Source organism: Rhinopithecus bieti, unplaced genomic scaffold (assembly GCF_001698545.2).
Source record: "Rhinopithecus bieti isolate Rb0 unplaced genomic scaffold, ASM169854v2 scaffold_37314, whole genome shotgun sequence".
Classification (NCBI taxonomy): Eukaryota; Metazoa; Chordata; class Mammalia; order Primates; family Cercopithecidae; genus Rhinopithecus; species Rhinopithecus bieti.
Genome location: NW_016816196.1, coordinates 774,142 through 794,461, shown reverse-complemented (window position 1 = coordinate 794,461; position 20,320 = coordinate 774,142). Strand labels below are relative to the sequence as shown.

General features: G+C 37.1%; 1 protein-coding gene across 1 annotated transcript in view; it reads left to right on the top strand.

The window, feature by feature from the left end:
• UBR3 (ubiquitin protein ligase E3 component n-recognin 3) overlaps positions 1-20,320 on the top strand; it is a 285,317-nt gene that overhangs the window by 74,043 nt on the left and 190,954 nt on the right. The window contains exons 7-9 of the mRNA XM_017854465.1: positions 5,988-6,120; positions 10,892-11,022; positions 13,183-13,411. Of these exons, the coding sequence (XP_017709954.1) occupies positions 5,988-6,120; positions 10,892-11,022; positions 13,183-13,411 (493 nt within the window). The remainder of the gene's footprint in view (positions 1-5,987; positions 6,121-10,891; positions 11,023-13,182; positions 13,412-20,320) is intronic.

Sequence of the window (20,320 nt, the reverse complement as noted above, 5' to 3'; positions counted from 1 at the left end):
ATAAAACTACTGTGACTCTTTCGCTAATCTCTTTTTTGGGTTGTATATCCTGTTTTAATCTGGTTTGTTTTTTATTAATGGAAAACATTATTTTATTAGGACTCATGGCCTACATGGAATAAAAATTTAGCTGATGGCTAGGCATCATAAGCAAAAGCAATGTTAATTGAGTTTGTGTGATTTATTTGGAGAGAAAGATAAAATTCCCATCAACCCCTTTAAAATGAATATGATTATTATTAAAATTTGCTTTTACTTTTGTTCTTAAAGTATTTTAAACATATATTAAAATGGTCAAAATACAAGAATTAATATAGAATAGAATAGATTAAGGTGAAAATAGATGAAGGGATAAGATAGATGGAAATAGGATGATACAGGAAGAGTACTTAGATATAGATGTTCTTGAATAAATAACTATTTTATGCCATTTAAATATTCATTAAGGCTTTTAAAGTCATGTTGCGTTTTATTTGGAACTGTAGGCACAAATGACGTATTTGCTTTAGTATTTATATTTGAAATATAATGAAGAGCTAGATGTGGCTTCAGGATTAGAATTTCTACATATTACCTTATAGGCTCATGGGATTATTAAGCAAACCCTTTACATAATTTTATTCTTGTAATTTAAGATATTATATATAAAGGAAGATAGCATGAGAATAAGTGGACAATGACATTTTAATTACTACTATAGAGTAGGAATTGTAACAATTAAAAGATGTTTTGGCTGGGCGAGGTAGCTCATGCCTGTAATCCCAGCACTTTGGGAGGCTGAGGCGGGCAGATCACCTGAGGTTGAGAGTTCGAGAGCAACCTAACATGGAGAAACCCCATTTCTACTAAAAATATAAAATTAGCCAGGCATGGTGGTGCATGCCTGTAATCCTAGCTACTCAGGAGGCTGAGGCAGGAGAATCAATTGAACCTGGGAGGCGGAGCTTGCAGTAAACTTAACATTGTGCCACTGCACTCCAGCCTGGGTGACAGAAGGAGACCCTGTCTCAAAAAAAAAAAGCCAAAAAAACCTGAAAAGAAAACGTTTACATTTAGCCCTCCCATCCAAAGATGATCAGTGTTTATAAATTTTGCTTGTTTACTTTTATCTTTTTTCCTGCATACTGTTACATAATTGAGAAATAATCACTTTGCAAAATAAAATAAGTTACTGTGTAGATATACTTTGAATATTCTTGTCTTTATTCAAGACACAATCCAAGTGAACGACAGCTTTCCAAAAATAATAGCAAAAGTAGGACAATTGAAATAAAAAATCAGAGATACTTTTCATAAGTGAATAGGTAAAAGAAAAAAGGCTGGGCATGGTGGCTCATGCCTGTAATTCCAGAACTTTGAGAGGCCGAGGCAGGCGGATCACTAGGTCAGGAGTTTGAGATCAGCCTGGCCAATGTGGTGAAACCCCGTCTCTACTAAAAATACAAAAATTAGCCCCGTGTGATGGCACGCACTTGTAGTCCCAGCAACTTGGGAGGCTGAGGCAGGAGAATCGCTTGAATCTGGGAGGCGGAGGTTGCAGTGAGCCAAGGTCGGGCCACTGCACTCCAGCCTGGGCGACAGATCAAGACTCTGTCTCAAAAAAATAAAAAATAATAAGAAAAAAAGTTAATTTTACTTTTGGAGGCATAAGGTTTAAATTTAATTTGGTATCATCAATTACGTTATGGTGAGGGTAGGGCAGGGAATCACATAAACTGTTGGTGGGAAAGGCCTTAGAAATATTTAATGTATTCCTTTTCTAGTGCAGGAATTGATTTTACAACATTGCTCACAGTTGGTAGGCCTCTCCATAAACACTTCCAATCGTAGGGAGCTTACCTAGTTTATGAAGCAACTTATTCGCTTGATAGCTCTAATTATTAAAATCTTCTCAGTATTGTGTTAAATATTGTAACTTTCGCATATTTCTTGTTTTGCCCTCTAGAAAGATTTTTATTTCCATATGACAGTTTTAAATATTTACTTTTAAATATTCTCTATTGTGCATAGTTCTTTCTTTTCACTATCTAGTAAATTCATTTTCTTTTAAAATCTATGTCCCGATTCAGTGCCAGTGATGGGACATCTTTTGATAAGCATACTATGTCTTCATTTAGGTCTAAAGCTTTTTTTAAGTTTTTTTTTTAGCAGCTATCCTGAATTTTTGGCAGGAGCCACAGAGGTCAAACAAAATGCCCAGCATTTCCCCCTGGGCCCCAGCTTACAGCTGACATGTTAGAACTCCTTTCTAGCGTTATTCTTGTGAAGCTGATTTAAAGCAGTCTGATTATAGAGGCTTACATAAATCTTCAAGTTTCATATTATCATTCTAGTCTTTTAAGATCTTTGACTTTCATTTTTATAAGGTGACATATTAAATATTCCTTCTAGCCCTGTGTAGTCTGTGTTAATATTCTTTGAGTATTGTTGTAACCAGCTTTGAATTTACCTGACTTCTTTTTATGAAGCTCACATTTTTTTCATCTGTCTAGAAAATCCATCAAAAAAAGAAAGGTTAATTTAGGTTGAGAAATCATCTGTAGATTTAGCAGATTGGGAGTTTGAATCTGTTTTTCTTGGATTTTCTTGTCTCATGTCTTCTTGTTTTTTTTCCAAAACGATTTGGACCTGTGTCCATATTTTGTGCCTGAAACACATGTAGCAATAGTGCCTACTTCCCTGTTCAGGGACTATTTAAGGTCTGAAAAGTTCCTGAGGGCTGTACAAATGCTGTCTGGTTTGAGATTGTATTTGATTTATTTCCTCTCGTCAGTTGGACCGTCATCTTCTCTTAGGGTCCTGTACTGCTTCCTCAGGTACAAATGAACCTCAGCTCCACATCATGAATTTGGAGGAATGGGAAATTGTGTTTATGATAACTGTTTTGTTTTCATTTTCCTTAATGCCTGAATGCCCCACTGTTGGGGGTTATTTCTGTTTGTTAATAGTATTGTACTTTCTAAAAATAAAAATATAGAACTTATAACTGATAATATAATAATCTATTACTGTTGGAGCAAGTAGTTTTGGAAATCAGACTTGTATTTTAAAGAGATGTTTATTAACTTAAAACTGCAATCCATATTTATTGTTGAATAAATAGAAAATAAATATTAACAGAAAGATATTACCTAAATCTCTATCACTTAGTGGTGACTAACTGTAAACATCTGACATTCTTGATTTTAAAATTTTTTCTTTTCTTTCTCTTTTTTTTTTTGAGACAGAGTTTCATTCTTGTTGCCCAGGCTGGAGTGCAATGGCACGATCTCAGCTCACTGCACCTTACCCCTCCCGGGTTCAAGCTATTCTCCTGCCTCAGCCTCCCGAGTAGCTGGGATTACAGGCATGTGCCACCACACCCAGCTAATTTTGTATCTTTAGTAGAGATGGGGTTTCTCCATATTGGTCAGGCTGGTCTCAAACTCCCGACCTCAGGTGATCTGCCCGCCTCAGCCTCCCAAAGTGCTGGGATTACAGGCGTGAGCCACTGCGCACAGTCCTGTATTACGACTTTATAATGTCTGACATTCTAACAGATTTTATGTATGTTATATTTTAATGGTTTCACACTGTATATACTCCTGTATTACTTGCTTTTCTCATTAATGACAGTTTTGAACATCTATAAGAAAGAATATACTAACAGATTTTATTTGTGAATATTATCAATACTTAAGTAATTTCATACTGCATATGCTATTTTAAATAGCATGCTTTTCTCATTTATAATAATAGTTTTTGAACATCTGGTCACAATGAATATAGAGCTCCAGCATTGTTTTTCTTTATATGGTACAGGTGTGCTTTTATTTATTTACCTAATCATCTTCTATTGGAAACCAAAGACCTTTTTTTTTTTTTTTTTTTTTGCCATTATAAATAACATTGTGATGAATAAATATGCATATAGTCCCAATTCACTTGTCTGATTATTTCTTTGGGTTAAATTCTTAGAACTGGAATTTCTGTTCCAAAGATTACCCAATTGCCATTCAGGGAAATTTTACTACTGTATATTCTCCCCATTGGTATATAAGAGTACCCATTTTCCCACCAGCTCAGATGCACATAATCTCCCTTCCTAGCTGTATTTGATATCTAACATGATGTTAAGGCCAACTCAGTGGTCCATGTTTTCAGACTTTTGTCTTTTGCCTTTGCTTATGCTGTATTCTCTTCTTGGCATGACTCTGCCCTCCTTTGCTTGTCTAATTCTACTTGTCCTTTAAGTATGTAAGGTCAGGAAGCTTACAAAACTTCATATTGCCATGACTATCACTTGATCAAGGATGCTCTTTTCATAGGAAGTTTATATTTGAAATTATGAAATAATCCTCATCTGGGACATAACATGTTTTCCAAGTTTGCTTTTCTCTCAGGTCTTAGAGAACAAGTTTCATAAATGGCTATTAGCTGAAATCTTAAATTTCTGAACCCTCTGAGCCCTGTAGTATGCTTTTACATTCCTGTGTCTGTTTTCTGTCTTTTAAGGCTTCATATTTCTTTCTCATTAATTTCTCCAGCAGCAAGCTGAGAGTGTCAGAGGAGGCGGAGATTGTAGTTTGACTGTCAGTTCTGTTACCAGGTAGATGGCCAGAGAGGCCTGGCAAAGGTAGAGATTAACAGGGAAGACATACTGAAGTGCCCAGTAAATGCTGAATGACTGAGCTAAGTGGTAGCTCTGGAAAACCCCAGAGAATGGCCCTGAGGATTGATGCTGCACTTCACAGAAACCTAAGTTAAGGCTATTACATTTAGGCCAAGGAAGCTGCACCAGTGTATAGAGCTCCAGCATGAAGCTGAGGCTACTTTTCTGCTTTAGGAATTTGATGGATGCTAATTGAGAAGAGTATTTTGGATCTTATGATATAATTCTCACCTGCCACCAACACCATTGTTAGCACAACTGACTATCTGCCAAATACTACCACACCTCTTTATAATATTGGTTGGTTCATATGTGTTTGGAAAACAGGGAAAATATATCAGTATAGTGTGGAAGTTGTTGATTCATATGTAACATCCTTGGTTTAGGAGAGCTGGGATAGTGGGGTAGAATCATAACCTTTAGCTGGAGAGTAAAAAACTGAGCTCTGCTGCAAAGACAGCAGGAGCCTTTTCAGCACTATACTAAGAAAATTAGAAAGAGCACCTATACCCAGGGCTTCCTTCTCAACAGGTTCACTGCTACTTTTACCTTCGTTTTACCAGAGGCAGGCTCCCTTTGCTCCTCTTCCCTCTGCATTGTCATAGCTGGCTGGCTTTCTTACTCTGTTGTACAGTGTTAACATGCTCTCATATAGCCTTAAACCACCACAAGATGTTTGCCTGGGCCTGCGAATGATCTTCCCAGGCACCAGTTACTGCTTTTGTTACTTCTCTGGTTACAAACTTGAATAGGTTGTGAGTGTCTGCCCCTTACCCTTTTTTCCCCCCATAAGCCGTGTTATTTTTAGTGTGAGATTTTCCTAGGATATATATATGTATATATCACATTGAGCAGAAATGTCTGTATTTCCTTTTTGGATTTTTTTTTCTAAGCATATTTTAATTTGTTTTTATTATTATTTTGAACTCTCAACTCCAACTTCTAATATGTTGTGTTTATTTTTCAAATTTGATTTCTTGAACTCATTTTTTCTTAGACTCTTGAAAGCCTTTCCTCTATTCATTGTTTTTGTCCTCTCCTCTTCTCTCCTACTTTCCTATAATAATCTCTCTTATTCCACCCTTTAGTTTCTTCGTGCATTTGATGTTAATTTGTAAGGTTAGGAAAATCTTTAATCTTGGCATTTTGGGGTGTTTAATTTAGTCTTCCATTAGAAGCAGAGATTACATTTAAGAACCTTGTGTTTTAATATTAGGGATATTTCACTATATTTTAAAATCAAAATTAACACTAAAATACATATTATAGCAAATACATAGATGTTGATTAGTAGTATGTAAGCATGCATATATTGTGTGTTTAATGTAATTTGTAGCATGTTTATAAAGTGTATCAATTTATAAATGTGACTGTGTGTAATGCTAATTTTATTTTCCTTCAGGATGATCAGGATGGTAGTCAAGGTCTGGGCAAGAGAAAGAGGGTAAAACTAAGCAGTGGCACCAAAGGTATTTTGTTTTATTTATTTATTTTTTTTCCTTGAATAAAATGCTTCTAAAAAATGCCTAATCACTAAAAATACATGATGGGCTAACCATATTGACATCAAAGCTGTTTAAAGGGAGACTTATGTTATTAGATTTATCTAATAAGTCTTGGAGAAAGTATTGTTAAGGGATTACTATTGGGTTTTGTTCGTTATTTTCATCATAAAATATGCATTATCATATTTGAGTCCCCCCAAAAAGGAAGTCTTTTCATTGGTTGATTGATTTGGCTCCAGTGTTTTTTGTGTGAATTTGTAGTTTGGCCTAGTTCCTTTTATAATCTGGGGTGTGCAGTTTCTAGAGTGAAAAAAGACAAGGGAGATGACATGGTGAGAGAGAGACAGAGACAGACACACACACACACAATGGGAATGAGTAAATAGTACTTAACACGTACGTAATAAAGGCTCAGTAGGGACTCACGTGTTTACTCAAGAGGAGAAAGTATTATAGATATGCTTTGTAGTGAGGGACTAGATTAGTAATAATAATGAGTAATATTTATTGAACCTTTTGTATGTGTTGGACATGTTAGAGATTATGGCTGAGAGGTAGATCCTTAATTCATCTCCCAGAGCCTAAGCTTTTAACCACAATGTTTACTTGACTGTCACTAAAAGCTTTTCTAGAATACTTGTAATTAGTTGACAAGTCTGTGCTTTGGATTTTTGCCAGGGATTTCCATATCTTAACGTGTGGTTGGTTTAGAAAGTCTCCAGGCCGGGGGCGGTGGCTCAAGCCTGTAATCCCAGCACTTTGGGAGGCCGAGACGGGCGGATCACGAGGTCAGGAGATCGAGACCATCCTGGCTAACACAGTGAAACCCCGTCTCTACTAAAAAAATACAAAAAACTAGCCGGGTGAGGTGGTGGGCGCCTGTAGTCCCAGCTACTGGCTTGGCTGAGGCAGGTGAATGGCGTAAACCCAGGAGGCGGAGCTTGCAGTGAGCTGAGATCCTGCCACTGCACTCCAGCCTGGGCCACAGAGCGAGACTCCGCATCAAAAAAAATAAAAAAGTCTCCAGCGGCTAAAATGTTATTTTGATGAAAAGAAATTTCTTTTTTTTTTTTGGAGACGGAGTCTTCTTCTTGTTACCCAGGCTGGAGTGCAGTGGTGCGATCTTGGCTCACTGCAAGCTCCGCCTCCCAGGTTCACGCCATTCTCCTGCCTCAGCCTCCCCAGCAGCTGGGACTACAGGCGCCCGCCGCCACGCCCAGCTAATTTTTTTGTATTTTTAGTAGAGACGGGGTTTCACTGTGTTAGCTAGGATGATCTCGATCTCCTGACCTCGTGATCCTCCCGCCTCGGCCCTCCAAAGTGCTGAAATTACAGGCTTGAGCCACCGCACCCAGCCGATGGAAAGAAATTTCTTACTTCTGCTCTTGATTAAGTGTGTATCTTGTGAAATATTTAGGACTGCCTAGAAAGGTAGAACATGCAGGCACTTTGAGTTGCAGGTTCCTTTTCTAAGTCTCAGTTACTATGCTGCTGCATTTAACTTGGGAGTTGCTAGGAAAGGGTATGGAATTTTGATCTGCAGTCCAGGTTGCACACATACACGTATGTTCTCCTTTCTTCTGGCTCAGCAGAGAACCTGTATGTCTGAAGGAAATTAGGAACCCATATGGCCATCTGGCTCTTTAACTTATCAGATATTAAACTGAGTCCTTGTGACACATCTGAGCTGGAGATTGTTAAGCACATAGTTGAGTTTAAGCTTTAGGGGTGCCCAGAAAATACCTGCTATGGTGTAAGAAGTCATTGTTTTCTTTCAGCCTGGTCACTCTCTGGCTGAAGATACTTTTTATGCAGACTTAAGTTGAAGTGTTTTTTCTTTGTTTTTAAATACCTGAACTTTTTTCACATGTGTGTTTGGATTGAGTGCCTGCTCTTCTTTCCTCTAATGGTAAGAAATAGTACAGAGATTTAAGACTTCATCAGTTATCATTTTCAGTGTAAGTATGTACAAGGAAGGAATGGCTTTGTGAATTAGAACGCCAGGTATTTTCAAAAACTGACCTTATTTTGAAGATATCTGAAGTTTAGGGAATGGCTCAATTTTTGTAAGAATTTTGTTCAACAGCTTGAAAAGTGCACTGAAAAGAAAATATGTAATGGTAAGGAAGAGGCCAGACACTATGCTAACCTCATCACTGCCTGTTCTCTAAACCTGCATTTTAAGGGTGAAGAAACTGAGGCCTTGAGGGTTTTAACTACATGGACAAGATTCCAAGATTATTAAAACCTTTGCTTTAGTGATGCATTTACAGTGCATAGTGATTCTTCAAAAATCTCTTTTTACAATTTGACTTAAGGTAGTTTACACATTGTTAAAAGTCATGTCAAGATTTAAAGATAGTCAAACATAACTAATAGAAGCATTTCTAACTACATTTTCATAATATTACACAATGTAACATGTGCTTTAACATCTTGGGAGACTGACATCACCTATTTTAAGAGCAACAAAGAAGACATTGCTGAAGTTTTTTTGGTCTGCAGATAAAAATATTGAATTCTACAGAACTGCAACTATTTTCATTTTAGCAGAAGCCACAGCTTTCCTGGTATATTCAGGTTGTTTAATTGATTTAAAACATTGTTAATGTGTATTTTCTTTTAAGTGCTTGACAATAATAATTATGATGACTTCAGGCTTTTCATTTGCCTAATACAGGCTTGCAGAGTCATAACTATGAATTCTGTGATTAATAGTACTAGTTTTGTTCAGCTTTGTAAATGCTTTTAAGAAGCACTTACCAATGAGAGCTTTTATTTTGGTAGTCTGTGAAATTATCAGTCACATTGTGTTAAGTGAATTGTGAGAATTAAATTAGGTACAGCAGTGTGCGGTGGATTATAATTTATTTTTTTCAGGACAGGGTCTTACTGTGTTACCCAGGCTAGAATGATCAATGGCATGATCTTGGTTCACTGCAACTTCTGCCTCCCGGGCTCAAGCGATCCAATTCTCCTGTCTCAACCTCCGGAGTAGTTGGGACTACAGGCGCATGCCACCCCATCTGGCTGATTTTCGTATGTTTTTTAGAGACAGGGTTTTGCCATGTTGCCTAGGCTGGTCTCAAATTCCTGAGCTCAAGCCATCTATCTGCCCACCTCAGCCTCCCAAAGTGCTGGGATTAAGGTGTGGGCCACTGTGCCGAGCCTATATTATAATTTTTAGTTACAAATCTTAAATTCCTGCTACCTGATTCTCTTGAGCTCTGTTTTATTACTTTTGTCTTTGAATCTGTCAGTGAGTTCTTTTTTACTGTATTTTACCTCATTTCTTGCAATCTTGGCTTGTTTTTGTTTTTAAATCATTGTCATGCCCTGGAAATGATCTGTTTCAGGAGGAATATATTTCTGTTTTATAAGTAGAAAATTCTGAGTTTTGAAAATAATTACTTAATTGCTAATAATAAAGAAATGTAGCCTGGACAACATAGCAAGACCTTGTCTCTTCAAAAAATAAAAAATAAATTAGCAGGGTGTGGTCTTGTACCCCTATAGTCCTAGCTATTCAGGAGGGTAAGGTGGGAGGATCACTCAAGCTGAGGAGTTTGAGGCTGCAGTGAGCTATGATTACACCACTGCGCTCTAGCCTCCAGAGTGAGACCCTGACTCTTAAGGAAAAAAAAAAACAAAACAGATGTATAGTGTTATAGTGTACTTGTCTTTGTATGTTAACCACTCATATATATCACTTATGACACCACTGAAATGGAATTAGGGAGTTGGAAGACATTTTTGCCTCTCTGTGGTTAAAATCATAATATCTTCAGGATATATAGGATATTTTGGTGCCGTTTTTTCTTTAGTTATTAATGAAAAAGCTATGTTAAATTTATATCTAATAAGGACTGATTCAAGTCTTAGTAAACACAATGTTTTATAAAGAAAGTGATGACATACTGAGCTTATTGTTACTCATTTAGACCCACTACCTGGGGAGATGTGGTATGAACACATTATTCAATACTAGAAGAAGTATAAAGCTGGGGTAGTGTTAACTGAAAAAAACTCTACAAGGTTATCCTGCAAGACACCTTGAACAGTGATGTAGTTAGGGCTGGACCTGAGGATTTTAATGTGTGTTAGATGCTGTTTTTTCCAGTCTCTCATCTAAGTTTAACCCCTGCTTAAGCAGTGTCACTGGAGCCAGTACATTCATAGTTGACACTTCTTGTATCCTCTTGATGTCTTTGTGGTAGAGCTGATGATCCAGAGCAGTAACTTAAGATCATTTCCTCTGACAAAGATTAATAGTCTTAATTTTCTAGTTCATTTGCAGGGGAAGAAATTAGTGAGAGAAAGAAACAGTGAAAGTATTCAAAATACCTAGTTCCTCATATACCTCTTGAGGTCTTCTGTTGAATAAGCTTGGAAGCTTTGGAAGAGACAGACTGGCCCTCGAGAAGTGGCACTTGGCCTTAGACTTTCCAGTAGATAATGCTGTCTTCCATTGAATACTTTTATTTAAAAGAGCATCCATTTCCCCATTCATTTTCCACTTACTGCTTTGTATTAAAATATATGCATTAAATTTTTTCTTATTTATATAGTATGTACATTATAGAAATCTAGCTTGTCAATATTATTGCATTTAAGGATATTTTTAATTTTTAGATACATTCACGTTTTATGGTTTATGGGTTATTAGTTATAGTAAGGTTTAAATGAGATAAGCAACTTCAATCATTAACTGATAAATTTCATTTTTCTTGTGCAGATCAATCCATAATGGATGTTTTGAAACATAAAAGCTTCCTAGAAGAACTATTATTTTGGACTATAAAATATGAATTCCCTCAAAAGATGGTAACTTTCTTACTCAACATGCTTCCCGATCAAGAGTATAAGGTATCTATATATTTTCCTGCTTTTCTGAACTTTGCTTTTCTTTCTTTGCCTTTCATTATTAAATCTTTTTTTGGATATATTTCTCAGTTGAGGGTTGATATAACACTATAAACAAGCATTAGTTTCTTCTTTTGCTAACACAGGTTCTGCACAAAAGGCACAGTATCTTAGCCTTTTTTTTTTTTTTTTTTTGACATGGAGTCTCGCTCTGTCGCCTAGGCTCGAGTGCAGTGGCGTGATCTCAGCTCACTGCAAGCTCTGCCTCCTGGGTCCATGCCATTCTCCTGTCTCAGCCTCCAGAGTAGCTGGGACTACAGGTGCTCGCCACCACGCCCGGCTAATTTTTTTTGTATTTTTAGTAGAGACGGGGTTTCACCGTGTTAGCCAGGATGGTCTCGATTTCCTGACCTCGTGATCCACCCACCTCGGCCTCCCAAAGTGCTGGGATTACAGGTGTGAGCCACCGCGTCCAGCCAACAGTGTGTTAACTTTGTGGCAAAGCAGCATTACTCAGCAGAGTTCCAAAAGATTGCTTTTCTGCATGGAACTTGGTCTGGAGGGAATACTAGGAAGCAAACATTGAAACCACAATTTTTATTTTGCAGAAATAAATATGTAGTTACAAATTGCTCTAAATCCTCTGAAGAAGAGTACAAGGTGCTGTGAGAATGTTTAATGGGGGCAATTGAATTCAGATTGTGAGATCAGGCTGGGAAAAGCATGGATTGAATAGTGTCTGGTCACAGCTGATAAACAGAGAACAGTTATTGACTCATATAAAAATGTTGGTAGGTGAAGTTTCTAGACCCAGGGGGTTAGAATGCACCTGTTACCATCATATGGTTATGGCAGAGTGACAAAGCTCAGTTTATGAAAAGAAAATAAAGCATGCTGTAATTTTTATGTTGTAGGTTAGGAGAGACACTTTAATAGTGTCATTGTTTTGTGTGTCTTTATATCTGCTTAAAAAAAAAAAAAACCAGAAAATGTGCATGTAAAGGAAATAAGAGTACAAATAAGCGTAAAAATAAATATGGCTGGGTGCAGTGGCTCACGCCTATAATCCCAGCACTTTGGGAGCCCGAGGCGGGCAGATCACCAGATGTCTGGAGTTTGAGATCAGCCTGGCCAACGTGGTGAAACCCCATCTCTACTAAAAATACAAAAATTAGCTGGGCATGGTGGCATGTGTCTGTAATCCCAGCTACTTGGGAGACTGAGGCAGGAGAATGGCTTGAACCTGGAAGGCGGAGGTTGCAGTGAGCCAGAATTGCATCACTGCACTCCAGCCTGGGCAACAGAGTGAGACTTGGTCTCCAAAAAAAAAAAAAAAAAGTAAAAGTAAAATAAGTAATCCTGCAGATCGTTTAGTCAGATTAGTGGTCAGCTTTCAGATCAAATAGGAGAAGATATTTGTTTTGAAGTAATCACAATCACATGGTGCCCACACACTTACTTAGTTATGTTAAATCCTATGCAATAGTTTGTAGCTGAGACTTAGATTTTGTTTTTTGTTGTTAAAGTAGGTAGCACAGAACAAAGTTACATACTTTGACCTCAGTAAATTGATACATTTGTGAGCAAAGTATATCTTGTATTCTTAAACCACAGCATTTATTATTGCTTTACAACTTTATTAATTTAAAATGTCTATTAAAATTTTATTTAACGGGGCCATGCTCACGCCTGTAATCTCAGCACTTTGGGAGGCCGAGGCGGGCGGATCATGAGGCCAAGAGTTTGAGACCATCCTGGCCAACGTGGTGAAACCCCGTCTCTACTAAGAATACAAAAATTAACTGGGCGTGATGGCACATGCCTGTAATCCCAGCTACTTGGGAGGCTGAGGCAGGAGAATTGCTTGAACCTGGGAGGCGGAGGTTGCAGTGAGCCGAGATCATGCCACTGCACTCAGGCTTGGGCCACAGAGCAAGACTCCATCTTGGGGAAAAAAAAAGTTTTTTTTTTCTTTAACCATCAAAATATTTTGCAAATGTTCCCAAAAGTGAAAGACTACCTCATCATTGAGATTTTTTTTTTGTTACCTTGGACATTATTATAAATTAGTAAAGATGTAAAATGTTAATATGATATATTAAAATGATTTTAAATTAAAATTAAAACTAATGTGTTTTTTCCTTTCTATTAAAATGTTTACAGGTTGCTTTTACAAAAACTTTTGTTCAGCATTATGCTTTCATTATGAAAACACTGAAGAAAAGTCATGAATCAGACACAATGTCTAACAGAATTGTGCATATTAGTGTTCAGTTGTTCAGCAATGAGGAGCTAGCCAGACAGGTAACAGAAGAATGTCAGCTGCTGGATATTATGGTCACTGTGCTATTATACATGATGGAAAGTTGCCTTATTAAAAGTGAGCTACAAGGTAACTCAGAATTATATTCACTAGTTCTATTATTATCAGTATTATTATTCTAGTATTAGTGTACTTCGTATAGTTAGTAATATTACTAATTACTAATGATAGTATTATTAATAATAGTCTAGTATTAGTGAACTTTGTATAACTAGTCTTGAAAAGACCTTATGTTTAAAAATTATAAAATAATACATATTTGTTGCAGACATTTTTGAAAATTAACAGTGAAGTTTCAAGAAAAAGTTAAAAGCACTTGTAGTTTTGTTATTCACAAACACCTGTTGTTAGCACTTTGCTATATTTCTTTTCTTTTGTGTGATGACTATATTTATAGATACAATAAATACTTTTAAAAGTTGGCATAGTGTACATGTCAAAAACATGCATTTTAATAAGTATAGGTATTAATATCATGGCTATACCATAATTTATTTAGTCATTTCCTTATTAGACATGTTTCTGTTTTTTAATCATAAATTTGCTGCTATCAGTCTTAGATATTTTTACATGCTTATATTTTATAACTTAAAAATTGGGATAAATCTTGCCTTTTTTCTACTCCCTTAGTGAGAACTTTATATTTTTCTTTCGTGCCCACTATGTGGTTGATACTCTTCAACCTGCCATAATGTTTCTGTATCTCTTCCTGTTCTCATGTCTCTATGGTTATTCATCTTAACTTTACCTCCCTCAAATTATGTATATATGCATACACATATATAATATAAATATATATATAATAATTATTATTATTTTTGAGATGGAGTCTTGCTCTGTCCCCTAGGCTGGAGTACAGTGGTGTGATCTTGGCTCACTGCAACCTCCGCCTCCTGGGTTCAGTTCAAGCGGTTCTGCCTTAGCCTCCTGAGTAGCTGGGATTACAAAGGTGCGCGTCACCAAATCTGGCTAATTTTTGTATTTTTAGTAGAGATGGGGTTTTGCCATGGTGCCCAGGCTAGTCTTGAACTCCTGACCTCAGGTGATCCACCTGCCTCAGCCACCCAAAGTGCTGGGATTATAGGTATGAAACACTATGCCTAGCCAATAATATAAGTATTTAAATATTTTCTATGTACCTGGTACTTTGTTGAATGCTATTTATATATTGTTTCAATTAAGTTTCTGAGCAAGTCTCTGAGATTGGCATTATTATTATCCATGCTTTAGAGATGAGTACATTTAGGCTTAGGAAAGTTAAGCAATTTGCCATAGGTTATACAGCTAGCAAATGACAGTTAAGAAGGATTTCATGGATCCTAATGTCAGAACTCTTAGTATTCTTAACCTTGACACAGCCAGTCCCACTTTGATAGGATGTGTCTTTACTTGTTGGCACTAGGAGCTAAACTTTAAAAATAACGACAAACAATACTTCAGATTAATTAAATCTTAGGACCTCTCCATTCTCTGAGGAGGAGAAATCTTGTAGTTGAGCCTTGCTTTGTTCCACTCTTGCCTCTTTGTGCATATCAGCTCCTGTTTTCTCCTTATACTGATAATCTGTCTGTTCTCAGGTGTGACACCATGTCCTGAAAATTGATATGAACTCAGTGCAAGGCATAATGCGTTATATATAATAGCTAGCTAATTATGATAGCTACCATCTCTAGAGTACTCAACTGTATGCTAGACTCTTTTCTCAGTACTTTATATGCATTATGTCATTTAACCATCAATAATTCTTTGAAGATACTGTCATCTCCGTTTTATAGATGAGGCAGCTGAGGCATAGGGAGTTGAAGTCAATGATCTGTGATCTTACAGCTCTGAGTAGGAAGCCAGGTTGTCTAACTTCAAAGCTTGTACTCTTTCTTACCTACTTTGTGAGTCTGTCTTCCCATTGTAGGTATAGTGGGAGCATAGTACATTATTTACATTAAACAATATACTTCCTTACTTTTTTTTTTTTTTAAGATGGAGTTTCACTCTTGTTGCCTAGGCTGGAGTGCAGTGGTGTGATCTCGGCTCACTGCATCCTCCACCTTCCGGGTTCAAGTGATTCTTCTGCCTCAGCCTCCCAAGTAGCTGAGACTACAGGTGCCTGCCACCACGCCCAGCTAATTTATTGTATTTTTAGTAGAGATGGGGTTTCACCGCGTTGTCTAGGCTGGTCTTGAACTCCTGACCTCAGGTGATCCACCTGCCTCAGCCTCCCAAAGTGCTGGTATTACAGGCCTGAGCCACCATGCCTGGCCTACTTCTTTACTTTTTAAAGGAAAATTTAAAAGCTGCTTTATGTTATAGTTTTACTAACTTCATGTTACATGCCCTTTTCTTTCCTAGAGATTTATCTACATATATTGCTTTTCTTTTTTCATTTTGAAATAGTATCTGCTGTCATTCAGTTGTATGAATGATGTTCTTATATGGAATTATATATTTAAAGAAAGACTTTTCACAAAAATAGTGTTTTATTTATTTATTTACTTTTTAATTATACTTTAAGTTCTGGGGTACATGTACAGAATGTGCAGGTTCATTACATAGGGATACATGTGCCATGGTGGTTTGCTGCACCCATCAACCTGTCATCTACATTAGGTATTTCTCCTAATGCCGTTCCTCCCCCCGCCCCTGCCCCTGTCCTCCAATAGGCCCCGGTGTGTGATGTCCCCTCCCTGTGTCCATGTGTTCTTTTGTTCAACTTCCCACTTATGAGTGATGAAGATGTATTGTTTGGTTTTCCTGTCCTCGTGATAATTTGCTGAGAATGATAGTTTCCAGCTTCATCCATGTCCCCCTGCAAAGGACATGAACTCATCCTTTTTTACGGCTACATAGTATTCCATGGTGTATATGTGCCACATTTTCTTTATCCAGTTCATCATTGATGGTCGTTTGGGTGGTTAGTCTTCTGCCTATTGTGAATAGTGCCAAGCAATAAACATACATGATGCATGTGTCCCTTTACTAGCAGCAATGATTTTATAATCCTTTGAGGTATATCCCCAGTAATGGGAATGGCTGGGTCAAATGGTATTTTCTAGTTCTGGATCCTTGAAGGAATCGCCACACTGTCCTCCACAATGGATTGGATGAACTAGTTCACAGTCCCACCAACAGTATAAAAGCATTCCTATTTCTCCACTTCCTCTCCAGCGTCTGTTGTTGCTGACTTTTTAATGATTGCCATTCTAACTGGTATGAGATGGTATCTCATTGTAGTTTTGATTTGCATTTCTCTAATGACCAGTGATGATGAGCAGTTTTTCATATATTTGCTGGCTGCATAAATGTCTTCTTTTGAGAAGTGTCTGTTCATATCCTTTGCCCACTTTTTGATGGGGTTGTTTTTTTCTTGTAAATTTAAGTTTTTTGTGGATTCTACATATTAGCCCTTTGCCAGATGGCTAGATTGCAAAAATTTTGTCCCATTCTGTAGATTGCCTGCTCACTCTGATAATAGTTTCTTTTGCTGTGCAGAAGCTCTTTAGTTTAATTAGATCCCATTTGTCAATTTTGGCTTATGTTGCCATTACTTTTGGTGTTTTAGTCATGAAGGCTTTGCAGCAAAATGGTGTTTTAAATTCATAATTGAGAAAACAAAATTTAGAAGTACCTGTTCTTTTAAAAGAATCTGGAGTCCATTTTCTTCATCAGGTGATTTAGCTGTGCTTATTACATATGGTTTGCATTTGGCCTTTAAGGGAGAATGTTTGGGAACAAGATGAGTCTTAAATCTGCCTCCCTTTTTTTTTTTTTAAATAGTAGCTTTCCTCAGTTTTTATATTCATATCCTTACCTACAAGTCACTCATTAACCTACCTCATTCTAGTGTTCACTCCCATTGTTCTATTGAAATTGCTGTCTACAAAAAATTGTCCATGACTCATGTAGCCATATGTCCTAGTTTTCCGAGAATAGCCTTAAGTTATGCCTGTTAGTCTGATGTAGTTATTAATACAATTTCTTTTACGCTCAAAAGTGTCCCAGTTTATATGATAAATTATGTGGTTTACCCTTTTTGTAAACTACATGTTGAGGAAGCCAGTGGTCATAGTTTAAACTTTACCTTGCTTGATTTTCAGTTGCATTTCACACTGTTGATTCTCTTTCTGTGGCCCAGCACTCTTCTCTACTTGTCCTATCAATATTGGTGTTTCTTGGCACTTTATCCTCGTGTCTCTGCTTTTCACACTTTTCCCATATTTTTCTGAAATCATATTATATGGTATCAGTTGCCTTTTACATATGCTTCTAATGCAGTGTTTTCTGGAAATTCTTATACAAATTGAATTTTCAACAAGCTGAAATAAAGATTGTTAAGATCTTTAAGTATAATTTTTTTTAGCAGTAAATTACATTATTTCCAGCCAAGGTCTAAAACTATCTTTAGAAGCCTTCAAACTTTGCCATACTGTTTTTTCCTCTTTCAGTAGTAGCATAAGATATTATGATATATATTTACTGCTTTTCTAAAAGTATCATAAGCTTTTCCCATTTTTACAGTAAGTATTAGAATAAACCTTAACTATACTGAACTACCCATAACTAGCCACAGATACTACAACAGGATCTCTGTACTTTCTTTTTATTTTTTAGCAGCCTCTATCTAGCCTTGGCTTGAATTGTTGTTAGATAATATTTTAAAATTTTATCTATACTTTTAATAAATACAGGAGCTGATACAATGAGAATTTGCTTGGCCACAGCAATAGCTGAAGACTAAAGGGAAACAGCCTTATAGTAGTACGTGATTCCTACCTTATACTTTTACTTTTTTATATTCAATATTATACCATATGCTTTGTGGTTCCAAACATAGCTCATAATTTTTCATGTCCCAGAAGTGTTAGAATTTGTCTTTTGAAACAGTCTTTGTAAAGTGGAATCTAAAACCATGTGTTGCATGACATAGGAATGTCTGAAGATGCTCATAATCCCAGATTGCCTTTCCTCCCTGCATATCAAGCTACTTATTAAACTATATTGTTTGGATGTCTATAAACACCCCAAACACACAGTGTTCACAGCAAAGACTCATTATTGCTCCATTAATCTGACTTCTTTTAGATTATCCTGTGTGTGTGTGTATATACATGAGCACATGAATGTGTATTTTGATTCCAGTGTCTAACCATTCTAAACAGTTGTGCAGCCTAAAAACCTAGGAGTTGTCTTTGACTTCTTTTTACTCCATGCAGATGTAGCAGACATTACCAACTGTCCTTCAAATCTTTTGAATATCTTTACATAGCCTCTTCATCACTGCATCTTTTTGCCACCACCACAGTTCAAGCCATGGCCATCTCTAAGCCTCTTATCTCTTGTTGTCACTCTCCTTCAGTCACTTTTTATATTACACTTCTTATAATGTTCTCTCTCTTAAAACCCCCTAGTGGCTTTCCATTCTCTTCATGTGAACTCTAAAGTCTGGACGCTGGTTTATAAGACCCTGTAGCCTCATTTGTACCATGCATCCTCTGCATTCTTTCTTTAAGTGATTCTAACCTTTTCTTATGTACTGCTCTTTCTACCTATAGCACCATCTACTCCACCATCACTAGTTTATCTGGTTAATCCTAATTCCTGCTTTATTTTATAGGCCTCAGTTTAAACTTCACTTCCTCAGGAGAGTCTTTTTCTTTCTTTTTTTTTGAGACGGAGTCTTGCGCTGTCACTTAGGCTGGGGTGCAGTGGCACAATCTCGGTTCACTGCACCCTCCGCCTCCCAGGTTCAAGCAGTTCTTCTGTCTCAGCCTCCCGAGTAATTGGGATTACAGGTGCCCGCCACTCTGCCCAGCTAATTTTTGTGTTTTTAGTAGAGGTGGGGGTTTCACCATGTTGGCCAGGCTGGTCTCGAACTCTGACTTCAGGTGATGCGCCCACCTCGGCCTCCCAAAGTGCTGGGATTACAGGTGTGAGCCACTATGCCCAGCCAAGTCTTTTCTTGAATTGTAGTCTAGCTTTATTTGTTCTTATGACTCCCTGTACTTTTCCTGTTACAGCCCTTATCACACTCTGCCTTTTTAGGTGTTAATCTCCATGAAGACAGAGATCATCTAAATCTTGATTTATTTACTACTTCATTCTCAGAGATTAGTTGAAAACCTGACCCTTAGTAGGTGCTCAATAAATATTTGTTGATGAGTGAATTTAATTTAACACTGAATCATTGCTCTTTATATCTGTAATGAGGAAAGTACCAGTTTGAGTAAAAATAGAAGTCCTAATCATTTTATTTCATTAATGATTCCAAGGCGTTTTTCACAAGAACAGTAGTATTTAAGCAATGTCAGGAAAATAGTGAGTTTGATTAATTATATTCTGTTTATTCATCCTCTGGTTTCAATTATATACAACAGTGATTCTCAATTTTTAACTTAAAAAAAAATCCCAACATTCCTTAGCACTGTGGCATCAATATCAATGGCTCACCAGCTCAGAAGTGGAACTGTAGTTGTCAGCCATGGGGCTGCTTTTCAGAATCTCAGGGGTTAGTATAAATAATTTGTAAGAAGTCCCTAATCCTTACTTCCTCATTGAGTTAGACCCTCGCTTGTCCATTGAGGAGTACTGAAAGAGAGTGTACTTAACTTCAGTGGACCCTGTTCTTAGACATTGTTAAACTTATTTAATATTTGGTAAAATAATTCTGTGGACTGAAACCTAAGTTTAATGTATGGAAATTAAAAAGTGCAGTAGAGGCCCTCCTGACTGATGAGTATGACTGGTAGGTAGGTAGTTGAATAAGTTGGTTAAAGTGAGGACTCATTTAAAAAAATGATATGAGCTGGGTGTGGTGGCACACACCTGTAATCCCAGCTACTGAGAAGGCCGAGGTGGGAGGAATGCTTGAACCCAGGAGTTTGAGTCCAGCATGGGCAACATAGTGAGACCCCCATCTTTGAAAAAATATATATATACCTTAAACATTGTATTTTAACTTAAAACGCAGAACTGTGTGTTCATTCT